Source organism: Rousettus aegyptiacus, unplaced genomic scaffold (genome assembly GCF_014176215.1).
Source record: "Rousettus aegyptiacus isolate mRouAeg1 unplaced genomic scaffold, mRouAeg1.p scaffold_m13_p_7, whole genome shotgun sequence".
Taxonomy (NCBI): domain Eukaryota; kingdom Metazoa; phylum Chordata; class Mammalia; order Chiroptera; family Pteropodidae; genus Rousettus; species Rousettus aegyptiacus.
In genome coordinates this window covers 96,219,906-96,235,763 of record NW_023416310.1, presented here as the reverse complement: position 1 = coordinate 96,235,763, position 15,858 = coordinate 96,219,906, and the positions used below count along the sequence as shown (strand labels likewise).

The window sequence follows — 15,858 nt, the reverse complement described above, 5'->3', positions numbered from 1 at the left end:
GGGTATCATCAAAATGGGCTCAGACTAAGCTGTCACCTTAATCTCATATCCCCACAAATTATAATGACACAAAATAATTACATGCAAAAAAACCCCAACCCACAGGCAATAGTTCCCTTTCCTAAACCCACCAACCCCAGAATACAAAAATGTCTTATTTTCTTCTGAATAAGAAGCCCCATCCGTCTTCAACCCTCACCCCAGGGAGGGGAAATGAATGGGAAACCCACTTAAAGGGTATTCTAAGTCTTATGCTGGCCCTTTGCATGAAAGAGGCAGAAACTTACTCTTAGTCTGGGCAGAGAAGGCATGGGTAAGTTTGGCGAAAAGTTCATTGTTCTCAAAGCGGTCCTCCTTCACCTTTGTCCAGAAGCAGTCCTGGGAAAGGTCCTCGGCAACAAACTGTGGACACAGGCAGGGGGTTAAGAGTTATTAAGCTGAGCTCTGTACTTTCCATCCCCTAAAATTTGCATTCAGATGCAAGAGGTGGCTGGCCAGTCTTGGCAGCATCACACTAGAATCAGGTTGACCTGAGACATAGAGAACAGCTGTGTTCTTTGTGGGACCAGGAGATGATGCTTCCAGTTTGTTTACTGATGATTATTCAAGAACTAGATTCAGTTGTGTTACATTTCTTCCTCCTAACCCCAAATTCTCTAGTTTTAGAAGCATTTAGGCTTTATTTTATAATTTCATATCTTCTCTTGTTCTGCATCATATATTTTCCCATCAGTTTGGCTAACTGTGCCAAACTTGTTCATTTTATGAACAAATTCCTACACTCCTTTATTTTAACTCGGTTTCTAGAAGCAAAAGGCTGATGCAGAATCACAGGGGTCTCAAACACATAGTGGGAACAATGTACCATGCAAACATATCCTACTTAACTTATTTACGGGAGGGTGGAGGTAGGGGGGCTGTATCCATAAATCTATAACTAAATCAGCAAAATTATCAGTATCTTGCAGATTGGTGAAACGATTATTATCAACCTATGTATTACCCTGGTACTCATATCCTCAAAGGCCAAAAATACTAACTTTAGGTTTTGTAGCAGAGTATAGGACTCAAAGATCTTGCCAAAGTGATGTCTAGCATACAGGATATGCCTAATATCCACTGAATACACATAAGTATGAGTGGTACTTGAAGACAGACAGATGTGAGGTGCAAGAAAGGGAAGCGTAACTGTGCTTAAATACAAAGTAGGAAAGTGAAGTAGTTTCTCAAGATATGTTGATGAAGAAATGGACACAAATTCTCACCTTGGACCAGTTTGGCCTGCGGAGCTGCACTTCCGGTTTATAAAGCTTCTTTGGGGTTAATCCATATGGCAGAACTGGGGCTGCAGGAACTCCAAATCCTCCGAAAGGGGGAGGGGGAGGCATACCCATTCCGGGTGGAGGTGGAGGAATGCCAGGGCCCCCAGGAAATGGAGGGGGTGGGGGGATTCCAGGACCACCAGGAAGAGGGGGAGGGGGAGGGGGCATTCCTGGTCCTCCAGGCAAAGGAGGAGGAGGTGGGGGTATGCCAGCACCCCCAGGCAAAGGGGGAGGTGGTGGGATGGCAGCGCCCCCAGGCAAAGGAGGGGGTGGGGGTATGCCAGCACCCCCAGGCAAAGGGGGAGGGGGTGGAATGGCAGCACCCCCAGGCAAAGGGGGAGGGGGTGGAATGGCAGCACCCGCAGGCAAAGGAGGGGGTGGTGGGATGGCAGCATTTCCAGGTAAAGGGGGAGGTGGGGGGGTGTATACACACCCAGGCAGGGGAGGGGGAGGGGGAGGGGGAGGGGGTGGAGGAGGAATACCACCCTCAGAAAGAGGTGTGGGGGGTAAGCTAACCCCTTCTAAAAGAAAGGTTGGGGGTAGAATAACAGAGTCACCAGGTAAAGGAGGGGCAGGGGGAACAGTGGCACTGTTGGGAGGGGCTGCAGCAGTCACTGCAGCGGAGAGAGAAGCCATTTCTTGCTTGGCATCTTCCAGTTCCTTTGACAGCTTGGCAACCTAGAAAAACAGCATGGATGGGAGTACACTTCCCACCCCTGCAGGGACGACTGGGGCTGTAGGGGACCTAAGCAATTACTTAATCCCATCTTCTTATTTTGTACATGAAGGGAATAAAGGGAGTCAGACGTGAAAGGATCCGCCTCAAGTCACATAGCTCCTGGTGGCAAGCCAGAAGTAGTCTGGGTCTTCCTGTTCTTAGTTTAGCACACTCTGCACTGAAAAGGCAACTTCAACTTTTATGTTATATTCTCCCTTTGATTAAAAAATTCAAAGATCAAGTATATCAAATATTTTAGTTACATAATTAACACATGCACTGCCCAGATAATTATATAAGCAGTCAAGTTATCCGATATCACAGATAAATTAAATATTTTTAACTGCAGAGAGTGCATGTGGAGATAAATCTGTCCAGAGATGACTAAAGTAGGAGAAAATGAGTAGATATGAGAATAATTTAGTTTCTAATCCTAAACTTATTAGACTATTATCTTTATTTCTGGGTAGTACTATGACTCATTTTATAATTACATTGTTTCATATTTTTCAAATTTTCTATCTGATATATTACCCTCAAAACAAAACAGTAAAAGATTTTTTAAAAATATGCACTCTCTAATTAGATTACCTATTAGCAGCTGCACCCTCCCTAGGAGTAGGATGACTCCTGCTCCAAGACAGAGTCGTCCTGAGGCTGCTGATGGCAGTTATAGGTCACTGCTCAGTTACCTCTCCTGTGAGCTGAGACACCTCTGCTTCCAGGCCTTGCTTCTCTGTGGCAATTTGTTGCTTTTCAGAATTCAATGTGTCCTTTTCTCCCTGAAGATCCTGGAGCTTCTGCTCAAAGTCACTTTCCATCTTTTTCATTTCCACCTGTAGCTCATGTCGGGCTGTTAACTCTGAGTCCAGCTAAAGGAGAAAGGAATCAGGCTCTGAGTAAGCTCTCCATCTCAGCAAGAAGCACAGCGTTATTCCCCATAATTTACCTTTTTGTGCCACTCTTTGTTATAGAGTATACTGACCCAGGTAATGCCTGGAACAAAAGGGCACCATGGTTTTGACCTTAAAATCAAGTTAAAGAAAGGGCGAACCAGGGATTATTTCTATAATCTATTTTCGGAGTGAAAGAAAGGAAGGAAGGGAGGGAGGGAGGAAGGAAGGAAGGAATAAAGAAGGATGGATGAAAGAAAACCTAAGATTTCAAAGACATTTAACCAGGACATCCATGGTGTATAATCCCAGTAGTCCCTAGGATCAAAGTTTATCAACCACAATAGGAGTCTTTAACAATCAAAGAGAAAAAGAAAATTCGGACATACTCCAGTTCCTCCTGTTCTTGGCATAAGAGGCCTGAGATGCCAAGCAAACCTGAGTGCTCTCACTATTATGAGTGTCATCTGTCTTTCCTGTCCTGCCCAGGGGCCCAAGAACTTGCCACCAACTAGCTCCTCATGATCACATCCATATTACTTTTCCAAAGAGTAACCTACACCAGAAAGTTTCCCCTAGGAACTGCTATTGTGTGCTGAATGCTTTCAAAGCATTGCAGGTAACTCATGTGTCAGAAAAATCATAATCCTTAGACAAAGAAAGATATACTCCGATTTTTTTTTTTTTCATACATACCTTTTTTTCCAGCTCTGTAGCTTTGGCTTCAGATTTCTCTACCTTTGTTTTATCAATCATTTGATCTGAAAAGAATAAGAGTCAAGAAGTAAAGTTCCTAATTCTCTTGCCTTCCCCTCTCACCACCTAAGCCCTTCAATATATCCGAGGACAGTCTTTGGTTCTTTTGTTTATTTTTAGTGCCTTTCTTAATGTTCTCCACTAGACAAAGAAACGGAATTTTCAGTAAAGGTCAACATAAAATTTCTGGGTGGCATGGAGAACGTCTACAGGTCATACTTATGAATCTCTGAGACTGGCAGAAGTCCCAGATAACAGCTTAAGTCCCTTGAAAAGGTGGAGTAGTATGTGAGAAGAGGTAAATTTTTAGAATTATGTAGAAATAAACTAAAGGCCTGTATACTCGCTCCTAGCATAGATGTTGGTTAACACCTAAGAAAGGGTCAAAATGGAAAAAAGTAGAAACCAGAAAGATATCTTCTCTGAAATTTTCACTGAAAGATGCACAATGAAAGGTAGAAGCAATATTTTAAGGAAACAGATAGATAAATACACTTACCAATCAATCCCTCAATATCAATCTGAAGGTGCCGGCACTTGAAGTCAGGATCGGCCCCATTCTTGTGCAGAACTATTTGAGAAATACATTCTTCAATCAACTTATAGTACTGCGGTCTACAGAAAGAAGAAAACAAAACAAGGTTATGAAAGGGAAACCGCGATATACTGTTCAGAAATTTTTAGGACCAAGGAAAGTTCACTGCTTTGACAACAGAGGGACCAGAGGCTAAAAGCGTTCTGGAAAAGATCTTTCCACAAAATTAACAGAAGTATCGCTACCATGCTAAGCAACGCCCTCCTCTACATCACCTACCCTACCTACTTCACATAATCAAAACTTCTTACCACCTGCCTCCTAGTGCCAGGCCTTTTCCATCTAAAAACTCGGGCTTGATCCTTCCTGTCACGGATAGTGCTATTGCTAAAACTCGACTTCCAAGCAACCTGCAAGAACTTTGAATTTCTACCTCTTTTTGCTATCATCGTCAGCCGACCCTACTGTCCCCCTCCAAGGAAGGGCACTGCACCTTATACACTCTGACTTCTTCTATAGAGATGCCTTTCAGTTGGATTAAAGGGACAACTGACAACTCCCTTTATAACTATGATTGCAAATGAAAACTAATTCTTGTCTTTCTTTTTTCCCCTTTACAGACAACCTTTGAATTTAAGGATTTTGTTCTTTCCACTTAGGCTCAAGTTCAAAACTTCCCACAGGTATACCATTTTACCTGGCCTCATAGTCATTTCGAACCAAGAGTAGGTGCTGCAGGATGGACAGGAAGTGTGGCTCTGCCTTTGAATCCTTCACCGTGTTTAAGAGAATCTGGAAGACTTCACTGAAGTCGGTGGAAAAGGGGAAGAGGCTAAGGAAAGCACATATTTAGAAACTATGACAGGTGGTATGCCCAATACTTGGGAATAGCAGTAAGATGCCTTTCTGGTCTAACAGCTTTTCTTCCAGTAAACACTGCCTGAAGCTTTAAACTTTATAAACTTCCTTTAGCTAGCGAGTTGGGTGGTACCATACAGAGATAGAGGATTCCTAGTATTTGGCTTAAAGATCAATCAGTAGACAAAAACTAAATGATAACTGCCTCAGTCACTTGAGGCAAGTATCAGTAGATAACGGAATTACTCTATCATCTCAGAGACACATACAAGAAAGCAAATTACAAGTCTTCTCCCTGACTTATACATGTTCTCTAAAAACCAATTCTATCTTAGTAAGTTAAGCTATATGTTCTAGGAGGTCTATATTAATTCTGATGGCTGCTTCCATGCTAAGCAACCCTTACATCACCTTTCCTAACTTCTCTGGTCCATGCTGAGGCAAATAAATCCAACAGCTATCAAAAAACCCCTGCCTTATCTACCAAGAAGACGTGCAGGCTCATGCCCTGTTCAGAATCATCACTGAATGTCTCCTCTGCCTCGAACCCAGTCGGTAAAAGGATATTCCATCTCCATTCGAATGTCATCCAGCCGTCCCTTCAGGTCATAGGAATCTTCGTCACCTTGCTCATCAAACACAGTTAGTTGCACTCTCATATCATCATTTTCAATTTCCCGAAGGTCCTGTCAAGGACAAAAATAGAAGTCAGGGAACCCAGAAGTGCCCTATGCTGGCTAGAAACCCAAACCTTTCAACCTGATTTTTAAATTGAAAATTAAAGTTACGCCAGGGGTCACTGGGCCCTAAGAGCAGGAAGGGATCAGCCCAACCTTTCTAATGAAGTGCTGCATCTCACCTTCAACAAGTGATGCAGCCCCAAGCGCATCAGCTCACTTCGGATATGAACTCGGAAGTCAAGTTCTTCAGCTGGCGTGATGAGAGCATTGATCAGCTGTAGGCATCCCACCTAAAATAAGAAAATTAAGCAGTTGTGTCAGTGTTACCCGCTAGAGATCGAGATTCCGTTCTCTTCATATGCAAACACAGTACAAAACTAAAAGAATGACTTTCTGCTGGAGCAGTAAGACCTGTTTGAGCACAGGCAGGTCTGGAGAGTTCAGAGTTTTAAACAATTCCAAGGATCTGATAGTATATTTTATTCTAGGCCTTGGTTTTCCTAGCTCGTAAATAGATACCATGACTTTTTCCCATCTCATGAGGAAAACAGTTCTTTCTCTGCCTTCTTGGAGAGAAGGATAATCATTTTCCCTTCAGAACAAATTCTGAAATATAAAAAGTATAGTTGGGAACCATTCCATGTGTTCTATGAAGCAGTCAAATGGACTTAAGTTCTTCCATCTTGAATGCCACCCTTGGGCCCAGTTTCAGGGGATATACATGCCTTGAGTGCAATGGAGGTCCCACTTTTTAATCCATCCAGCAGTGGCTGGAAACGCTCCACCTCATCCATCTCAGCTCTTTCTGTCATTGCCTCCAAAACCCTTTCATTCCTGACCAGGAGGGAAAAAGGGAGAGAACTGCTCAGGTACTCTGACACAGACATATACGACAGGTAGATTATACAGGAGCACAGATCAGTTAGGAAACAGAACATTATCAGTGTTCTTAATTCCTCGCATTATTCTCATCACCTAAACTGGGGCCAGAATCTGTTGAAAGCTAAGGACTATCTCTTTAAAAAAATGTACCTGAAAACCTATCCCTAGACTTCTATCTATGGATAGCAAATTAAGATCCCTGTTCTGTAGAGTATAAATTGGTAAGACTTTTGGAGGGGCATTTAATACCCATTTTTAATGCACGCAATATTTGACCTACATCTAGAAATCTACTCAACATAAATGCATAAATACAAATGTATGTACATTCATTATGGCATCATTTGTAATAGCAAAAACTCTTCTTCTTATCACCTAGAGCAAACCCAGAATATGCTTAAAAAAAAAAGTCTACCTAAAAGTCTAGCAATGGGAAAACTGTTAAATTATGGGACCTATATACTATGGAATGCTAAATAGCCACTAAAGATGATAAGGTAAATCTATAAATACTGACAAAAGGATGTCTAAGATCTACTGTTAAATAAACAAGTTGAAAAAAAAAATGGTGTGATTTAGCTTTTGTTAAACCAAACCCCACCACAAAAATAAAATTTTATCCTATACATGTGATTGGCATAAGCCACCTTTTGTTATAGAATACCATCTTTTGGAATAGCATATCTGAGAATCTAGGAAATGCAATATATTTGTCTATGCTAGAAAAAGATGTATGAGACTGTACTGAGCCATTAACAGTGGTTACCTCTAGGACAGGATTTGTAAAAGGAACGGGGCTGTAAAATTTTATTTTATATACTTCTGTCTTGTTAAAACTTTAAGTGCAAAGTTGTATTGCTTCTGACTTTAAAAAAAATGGAAAAAAGAAACCCTGTCCTAAAGAACACAGACATTAATGGAGATCTAGGAGATATCCAGCTTACCCTACTGATATCCAATGATACACTTAGGACAGCCCCGAGCACTTAACAATCTTTCTAAAATATTAAGATTTGTGGAGTTTATGTCTGGGAAGAAAAATGGTCTTACCTAGTATTTAAGACCAAGCGGCCACCCACACAACTCAATTTTCCTTTAGACTAAGGAAGACGGTAAGAAGGAGAATGGACAAGAGAAACAATTCCAGTCACGTACATGTCCTCTGGCTGTGGTAGGATGCAAAGAGCAGAAAGCAGCTTAGCTGCATCAATCATCATGTTGGGAACAGCAGGGTCCATGGCTCTGACCAGCAGCAGGATTCCTTCTTCCGTCTCTAACATGGTTTTGATTCCAAACTGGTAGGACAAGAACAGAGAAGGAAGGCTTAAAAATGACAGCATCTAACCTGGGACTAGTTTAGGGCTTGTTATGGCTTGAGTGGTATTTACCCTCCAAAATGCTTATGTTGAAGTCCTAACCTCCAGTACCTCAGAATATGACTTTATTTGAACATAAGTCACTGGCAAATGTAATTAGTTGTTACAACAAGGTCATGTTAGAGTTGGGGTGGGCCCTTAATTGCATCTGGCTGTTGTCCTCATAAAAAAGGGAAATATGGACGCAGACATGCACACAAGAATCCCATTGTGGACATGAAGGCAGAGGAGGGGGTAACGTGCCACAAGACTAGGATTGTCAAAGATGGTCAGCAAACCACAGGCAGGTAGAGGGATGCATGGGACATACGCTCCCTCATAGCCTCCAGAATCGTGAGACAATAAATTTCTGTTGTTTAAGACACCCAGACTGTTACAGCAACCATAGCAAACTAATATAGGGATAGAATACTTTTCCCAACAGAGTTAAACAGAGATGAGCAGAACAAAATAATTTTCTAGTAACACACAACAAAATTCTACGTTTTCCAAGAATAAAAATTTTGGATTTTTATTTTTTTTAAATGCCGTCCCCGATCCAATAGAATAAGTTAATTAAAACAAAATTAAACAGTGAGGAAGACAGATTTGCACTCAGGAACAAATAATTGTGGGTTTCCTAGATTTAAATACTAAACAGACAAAAAAAAAAAAAAAAAGGAGAAGAAGAAGAAAAGTCTGGAAAAAAAGCTCCCCAAACATATAAGCAGAAAATAAAGTAAAACTTTCAAAAATAATACCTATAAGTCAGGAAATTCAAGAACTAACAAAAGAAAGTATAAAAAGAGGAAGAAAATTAAACCTACCCTCTGAAACAGACATCAGAACTAAGAAAAAGCTCCACAGAAGCATATACATAAGACAATCAAAAAGACATGATACTAAAAGAGAAAGCTGGAAGTCTTGGACCTCATATTCCTAGGTTCTTTTTAGAGTTCAGCAACACAAGAGAAAGAATAGGAGTCAGAAGAGAGGTTGGAATAAAAATGGGGAAAAAAAAATCTCACCTTGTTGTTCATAAAAGCTTTCAAGCAGCGAATGATCTCATGCTTGTTACGGCTATCGTAGCTTCTGCATGTAAAAGACATAATCAGTGAAGTCCCTTTATTCTATCTTCCTCTCCCCGTTGACTTTTCAATCTTGCAAACAAGGGTCTCAAGAACATCCCCAACTAGTGGCTGAATAAATTCTAGAACATAGCACTTTGCCTTGGAACACTGGCAAAACAGGTAGCTGAAGAGAGATACCCCACCATCATTAACTTTAGTTCATCCTCTAGAAAGACAAGATTTAACATCACATTAAAATCTTCCTTTTACCTCTCTCTAGGCTCCTAAGTGCTAAATTCTATCAGGACAACATCCTATCTATTACTACTTGCCTGGGTACTTCAAAGGTTTGAAGTCTGTACATTCAGAAGGTACAAGCCCTGTGTTTGTTTTCAAAAGATCCCAGGAAGTAGAGAAGTCACTTTGGGTCAGGCTGGCTTCAACGTAGCTAACAGTCCAAGGTGTCCCCAGAAATATTCCAACCCTGAAGACTGTCATAAAGCTAGCCCTAAACCGATGAAGTGTCTTATAAGACTTCTAAATGAGATATGAGCCAGACCAGACCACAAAGAGCTCTGGATTAAATCGGACCTCCTTCCAGACAAGACAGAAACCTGTGCTAGGAGATTCGGTCTTGTGTGGTATATATCCTGCTTTCTTCACCATGAAATTTAAGCTCCTCCCTTCTTTCTTATATCTATAACCATCATTCGTCCTCTAGCCACCTCTATAACAAATCCCATTCCCAGCTAACAGCACATGCTCCTAGTCCGGAACTTTACATTTAACTGCTATTTTCTCTTTTAGAGCAAATAATCAAGTCCCCACCACCCAGATATCAAAACGTGGAAGTCCTCACCCAGGAATCTCCTCTTTCTCATCATGGAGTCGTTTAAGGATGTCCAATAAGGAGGCCAGGCCCTCAGCACCAAATGTTTGCACCCAACTGTAAGGGACAGACGAGACAATGCAATATTAAATCAAATCAATAAATACTTCTTCTCCAAGACAAAGTTGATCCTGCAACTCCTTGCTCCCAATTCAGAGCATTCTCATACTTCCCTGACTCCTTTGATCATTAGTCCCCACCAGTGAACTCAACCTTCAGCTCTCCTGTGACCATGTCAGAAGCCTCACCTGACAGGGTTGTTGTTGAGGGAGACACGGAGGGACTCGAGGCAGCTGAGCAGAGGCATATCCCGCAAGCCTGACCTCAGCTCCTGGATGTACATCATGGCAGACCGAGAGCTCTCCTTTTGGCTCATGCCCTAGACAGGAGCATATAGAGAGATTAGGGAACCCTGGACTCAGTCAGAAAGTGGACTAATATTAGTCAATAGTTAGATAACATAAGGGCAGACACCCATCATACATACAAACCGCCAAACTATGTGCGACTCAGAATTTCCCATCCCATTCCCCCTACATGCTTCATGCAGACTGAATCAGATCAAAAATATGTAAGAATGGCAAACCCAAATGAAAGTAGAAATGAAAAAAATAGGACTGATGTAGACATAAAATGTTCTATGAAATTAGCAAAACAAACAGGTCCAAGATAAGGGCACGGCCTCCCATGTCATGGGTACCTGCCCCAGAACTCACAGCCTTGGAGGTGTGTAAGTATTGGGACACCATCTCCCTCTTGATAATAATGTCCTTTTCCCTCAAAGGTTGCTGTTTCTCCTCATTCAGGTTCATATCCAGCTAGTAGAGAGAGGGAAAAAAGGAAAAATCAAAATCACCTCTAATTCTTTACAAGTTTTCAGTGTTTAATATTTTGTATACTTATCAAAAAGTTGAACACATTAAACAAGTATTGAATAACTTTCCTGATCCCTAGAGATCTGAGCTATTACAGATGATAAATGTGGTCAACATTTTAGTATAAATCCTTAGAGACATTTTTATACATACACACTTAACTTTCTAACAAAAATGGACTCCATATAGACAAAAATGTACCCTGTATTATTGAAAGTAAAGCATACATAATGTTCTTTGCACACAGAATGGACCGTAATAATCTCTTTACACTGAAGCACTGGGTGACTGGCATCACCCAAACACCAGCAAAACCTGCACCATTCTAAGGCCTAAACACCCACTACCCCTGGCTAACTCAGTTCCTATACAGATTCCTCTCCCATAAAGAAACGGAAACTCTGTGGTAAAGCCCCTGAACAGACAACCTGGAGTGTGTTATTGGGAGAAGTCTCTGCTTGAGCCTATTACCTGTGTCTGAGCCCAATGCCTCAGTGAGCACAAGTTTAACCCTAAAAAGTTCAGAATGTTATTTGAAATGGGGAAAGTATAGGGGAAAAATGGATATAACCCAATTCTTCTCAAGGGGGGCAGAGTGGGGAGGAAGGGAGGGAGAAACGGAGGGAGGAGAGAGGGAAGGGGAGAGGGGGAGAGAGAGAGAGAGAGAGAGAGAGAGTGTATATGTGTGTGTGAGTGAAAGAAATCACTGTTTCAAATAGCAATACTGATTTGACATTTTTCTAACTTAATTCCTAGTACTTTTCCCTCATTTTACAGATGAATTGAATGCAGAAGCTGCGAAGTGGTAGCCCTCAGGTTTAATCAGACCCCAAAATAAAGTATGTTTGGTCTGGCTAGCCCACTATTTTAATTTTGGGAGACTTCATACAAAAATCCAGATTTCTAGTATCAAGGGATATAATCATCAAATTTCAGATTGTGGGAAACTCTACAAGTCAAACAGTTTATATAAGAAAAGATTAAATGAAACTTAAAGTGATTATTAAGACACAATAGACCTTGTATGAAATTGTGATTTGAATAAAAACATTATATTTTAAAAATGACCTAATTGGGGAAATCTGAATGCTAGCTATGATATTTGATATGTTAAAGAAATATTGTTGATTTTCTTAATGACAGATTTTTGGCTTCTTTTGAAAAACAGAAAAATATTGCACCACTAGGCTAGTATTCCCAATTGGAATGCTATAAAATCTATTGGAACTAATGAAAATGCCAAAAGTCCTTCTTCGTTTTACCACAGTCTTTCTCCTTTTTATTATCTTCTAACTAGCCTGTTTTATTTATGCTACCTCCCTGGCCCTAAAGACATCTAAATTTGCAATCCAAGGCCAAGAGAGTATCCTGATAGATCAAAATCTTAGACTCTTAATGCTCTTGGATTATTAAGAGACAAACTGAAAGCTTCAGTGAAAAATGCTAACAGTAGTGCTTAAGTGTTTACTATGTACCAGGTCCTGTGTTAACGGTTTTAAAAGCTCAAGCTTTTAATTAGGTTAGGCCTGCCCTAGCCTCTATTTAAGATCATATATCTGGGTGCTACATAGGTCTTAGGAAACCTTGCAAGCATGTACTCAACCTTCCAAGACTTACCACTAGTGGACATTCATTGAGTGTCCTCCTCACTCAATGTCCCTCACTGAGAACAGCAAAGGAAGCCGCATTAGTGTATACTTCACCATTAGACTGACTTCAGCCACTGTCTTAAAAGGTCTTCTAATGATCACAGCAGCGCAAATCTCTTTCCAGATTCACAACTAGAGGGCTTTAGGTGAATTATGCCTTTCCATTCCTCAGTTTCTTCTTTGTACAGAGTTCACTGTGAATGTTTCAACACTCTGTCTACCCTGGCTAACCCAAAGGCAGTCTCCAACTCCACCATATGCGCTGACCCACTCATCCCGTGTCTTCGCTGGGCAACAGGACATTAGCAAGGTGATCAAATCCAAGCCTAACTCATAGATGCCCAAGTTGTGGACTGATACTTGCATATTTAGTCCCTTCCTTAATGGAGCTGCTATTAAGAAGTCCCATCTTAAGCCTGGATTCTTTGTAATTAAGGGCTAGTTAGTGGGACTATGCACAAAGAAGGGTCCCCATACCCATAAATGCATTATCAGAAAGAAGCAATGTTTTGGGGAGGTACACTTACCAGCATCTGTTCAAAGAGCACTAGAACTTGCTCGTCTGAAACATCTTGCAATGACTGTGCCATGGGATCCTCCCCATATGATGTGGAAGAATTTCTATGAGCAGAATTGGGCTTTTCCTTCTCCTTCTTAATTCTCATGCTGGTAAATCTCTCCAGCTGAGAAAGAGAAAAAAGTATTAGCAGCGATCCGTTTTCACTTACACAACAAACCACAAATCAAATAGCCAACCCTCTAACTTCTTATACATGCATGATTACTCTGGCTTATGGACAGCTCAAGGCTCTGCTGATATGAAAAAAAGAAACCAGGCTTCTTCATATCTAATTTAGCATACTGGCAAAGATAAAGAGGACTGGAGTATCAAGATTTGGAACCTCTCTAAAAAGAAAAACTCTGTCCTTGAACTCCTCTGCCATTTCTAAGCCCTCCAGAAGCACAGAACTGAAAGCATCTCATGTACAGAACTCTCTCAATATAATGTCCTTTGTTTCCCCCTAGCTATCCAATAATAAATCTGGCCAGGCCTTAAAAGGATCCCTCCCTTCAAGAGGTAAGTATGACATAGATTTTAATAGATATTAGTCAAACAGAATGCCAAGTAAATGCCCTAAAACCAGGAACCATTCTTTTTCATTTTTCTGAACATGACATAGCACTTGTGTCATAACAGCAAAAGTTCAATACATATTCTTCAAAATACCCTTTGCAAAGAATACAATGCACTTCAGGGGTATAGATGCCATCTCTCTGCAAGCAAAATGCTCATGAACCATTCCTCAAACCTCAAGTAGAGATGCTCAAATCAAAACAGCCACTGATAAGCTGCAGATTATCGCCTCCACCTGTCTGAAAATAACAGTAAATACCTGCAAGCATTATGGAGCTTCAAGTGTTATGAGCAGCACCTAGACTTCAAGTCAGCCCAGAGAATAAAGAACGTGCCTACCCTTGGAAGCCAATGGATGTGCCAGGGAAATGCATGCAATGAGCCAAACACAAGAGGAAAGAGTTAGGTAAAAGTGCTGGGATGCTCTGAGAATAGGACCTATACCACTGTTACAAGTTATAGAAAATCAAAGTTATAACAATTGGTAAATATCGTAGTGTAGGAAATGGGCTAGAACATGCACATGCTGAACAAAACTTCCTTACTTCATCTGCCATGAGCCGCTTCAGAGTCTAGGAAACAAAAAAAAAAAGGGATAAGAAAAAGAGAGATGAGTTAAATACCAGGAAACCTCCCAAACACCAGACAAGCTGGAGGCAAAAAAGAAGAGAAAATGAGCTGATAGGATCTAAGTAACTTCCTGCAAGGAAAAAGATTTCTGCCAAACTGTTCCTCAGCATATTCCCTTAGGTGAGGGGCAGGAAGAGTTTTAAGGTCACTAACATAAGGCTCATTGAAAAAAAAAAAAAAAAAGGTGGAGATATGAAAAGACTCTGAATCCAGTGACCAATAAACCTATGAAATGTGCTCAACTTCATTAATAAAAAAGGAATGCAATCTAAAACCACAAAGAGATATTATTTCAGACTCTTAAGATTGGTAAAAATTTCCATGCCTGTCTAGTCACTGAGTGTCGGGAGCCCTCACACACTCTTGGTGGTAATGTAAATTGCTACGGCTGCTTTGGAAAACGGTATGGCATTATCTAGTCACATTAAATATGCACATTTACTACTACTCAACACAGTGATTTTTAAATATCTACCCTGTAGAAACCTGCACATATGTAGCAGGATATCTACAACAAGAATATTCACAGCAACACTATATAATCTAAAACAGAGAACCTTCAAATGGCCATCAAGAGTAGAATGGATCTACGGCCATGCTACCATGAACAAGCCTGATCCCGTCTTATCTACGAAGCTAAGCAGGGTCAGGCCTGATTAGTACTTGGATGGGAAACCACCTAGGAAGACCAGGTGCTGTAGGCATTAAAAAATAATAATAATAATAAAAAAATAAGGGATTGTAAGCTAACAAGGCCTTTGCAATCTGTGAGGTCAACCAAGGGTTGTCTCACCTAAAAAGAGTAGAATGGATAAACTGGTATATTAGTACAATGAAAAACTGCATAAGGAAAGTAAATGAATTTACAGCTACCCATAAACATAAAACTGTTATTTATGTTGAGCTTAAAAACATACAAAATTAAATTATATTATTTAGGATATAAAGTTATAAAGGAAATGATTACCACGAATGTCAAAACAGTGGTTACCTGGTGTGGGTGGAAGGATTGTGATTGCAGAAAGGGACAAGGGGGCTTCTGGGGAGCTTACAATATTCTATTTCTTAACATAGATGATGGTTATATGGGTGTTCAGTTGATAATTATTCTGTATGATTTATGTTCTCTTCTGTATACATGTTAATACTTAACTAAGAAAAAAAGTCTGAATGAGCAAGTGCAGAAAAGCAGTGATTCTTCATCCCAATACTTAATTTTAAGCTATATTCTTGTTGCTAATGTCCTTAGAAGAGTATAGTGAATACGTCTTGACTTAACCTTCCTAATGAAAAACTAGTTCTGACCCTGCCACAAAGCTTTTTACTAAGCTTTTTAGGAATAAGAAAAATCTGTATCATTATATCCATGTTCCCCATGTCAGAGCAGTTAAATCAAGTTAGACTGTGAATCTTAACTTTGCCCTCCATGGCCCAGGAGAGGCCAAGCTTCTGTTGACTGAGTGCTAATCACTCACTTGAAATCATAAGAACCTTGCTCAGCATCAATTGAATTTAAAGTTACTTCACGTATGCTGCTTACTGGGGATTGAAGGCAAAAGGATGATGAGGGAGACACAGCAACATCTCAAAAGACTAACTGTTCTTTTTATC

General features: G+C 40.5%; 1 protein-coding gene and 1 pseudogene across 2 annotated transcripts in view; one reads left to right on the top strand and one right to left on the bottom strand.

Annotated features, from left to right (window-relative positions):
- The window catches only part of DIAPH1 (diaphanous related formin 1), an 82,856-nt gene that overhangs the window by 44,851 nt on the left and 22,147 nt on the right, over positions 1–15,858 (bottom strand). Inside the window, exons 2-17 of one of the 2 annotated variants that reach the window (XM_016124114.2) lie at positions 14,163–14,189; positions 13,010–13,165; positions 10,675–10,776; positions 10,207–10,337; positions 9,929–10,015; positions 9,028–9,091; positions 7,800–7,939; positions 6,488–6,596; positions 5,942–6,052; positions 5,650–5,768; positions 4,922–5,038; positions 4,189–4,304; positions 3,630–3,694; positions 2,733–2,912; positions 1,266–2,000; positions 288–402 (exon numbers count right to left, since the gene is read on the bottom strand). In XM_016124114.2, coding sequence (XP_015979600.2) covers positions 288–402; positions 1,266–2,000; positions 2,733–2,912; positions 3,630–3,694; positions 4,189–4,304; positions 4,922–5,038; positions 5,650–5,768; positions 5,942–6,052; positions 6,488–6,596; positions 7,800–7,939; positions 9,028–9,091; positions 9,929–10,015; positions 10,207–10,337; positions 10,675–10,776; positions 13,010–13,165; positions 14,163–14,189 — 2,374 coding nt within the window. The remainder of the gene's footprint in view (positions 1–287; positions 403–1,265; positions 2,001–2,732; positions 2,913–3,629; positions 3,695–4,188; positions 4,305–4,921; positions 5,039–5,649; positions 5,769–5,941; positions 6,053–6,487; positions 6,597–7,799; positions 7,940–9,027; positions 9,092–9,928; positions 10,016–10,206; positions 10,338–10,674; positions 10,777–13,009; positions 13,166–14,162; positions 14,190–15,858) is intronic. The other variant, XM_036225155.1, reaches the window with a different exon arrangement.
- On the top strand, positions 14,833–14,951 carry LOC118606310 (annotated as a pseudogene).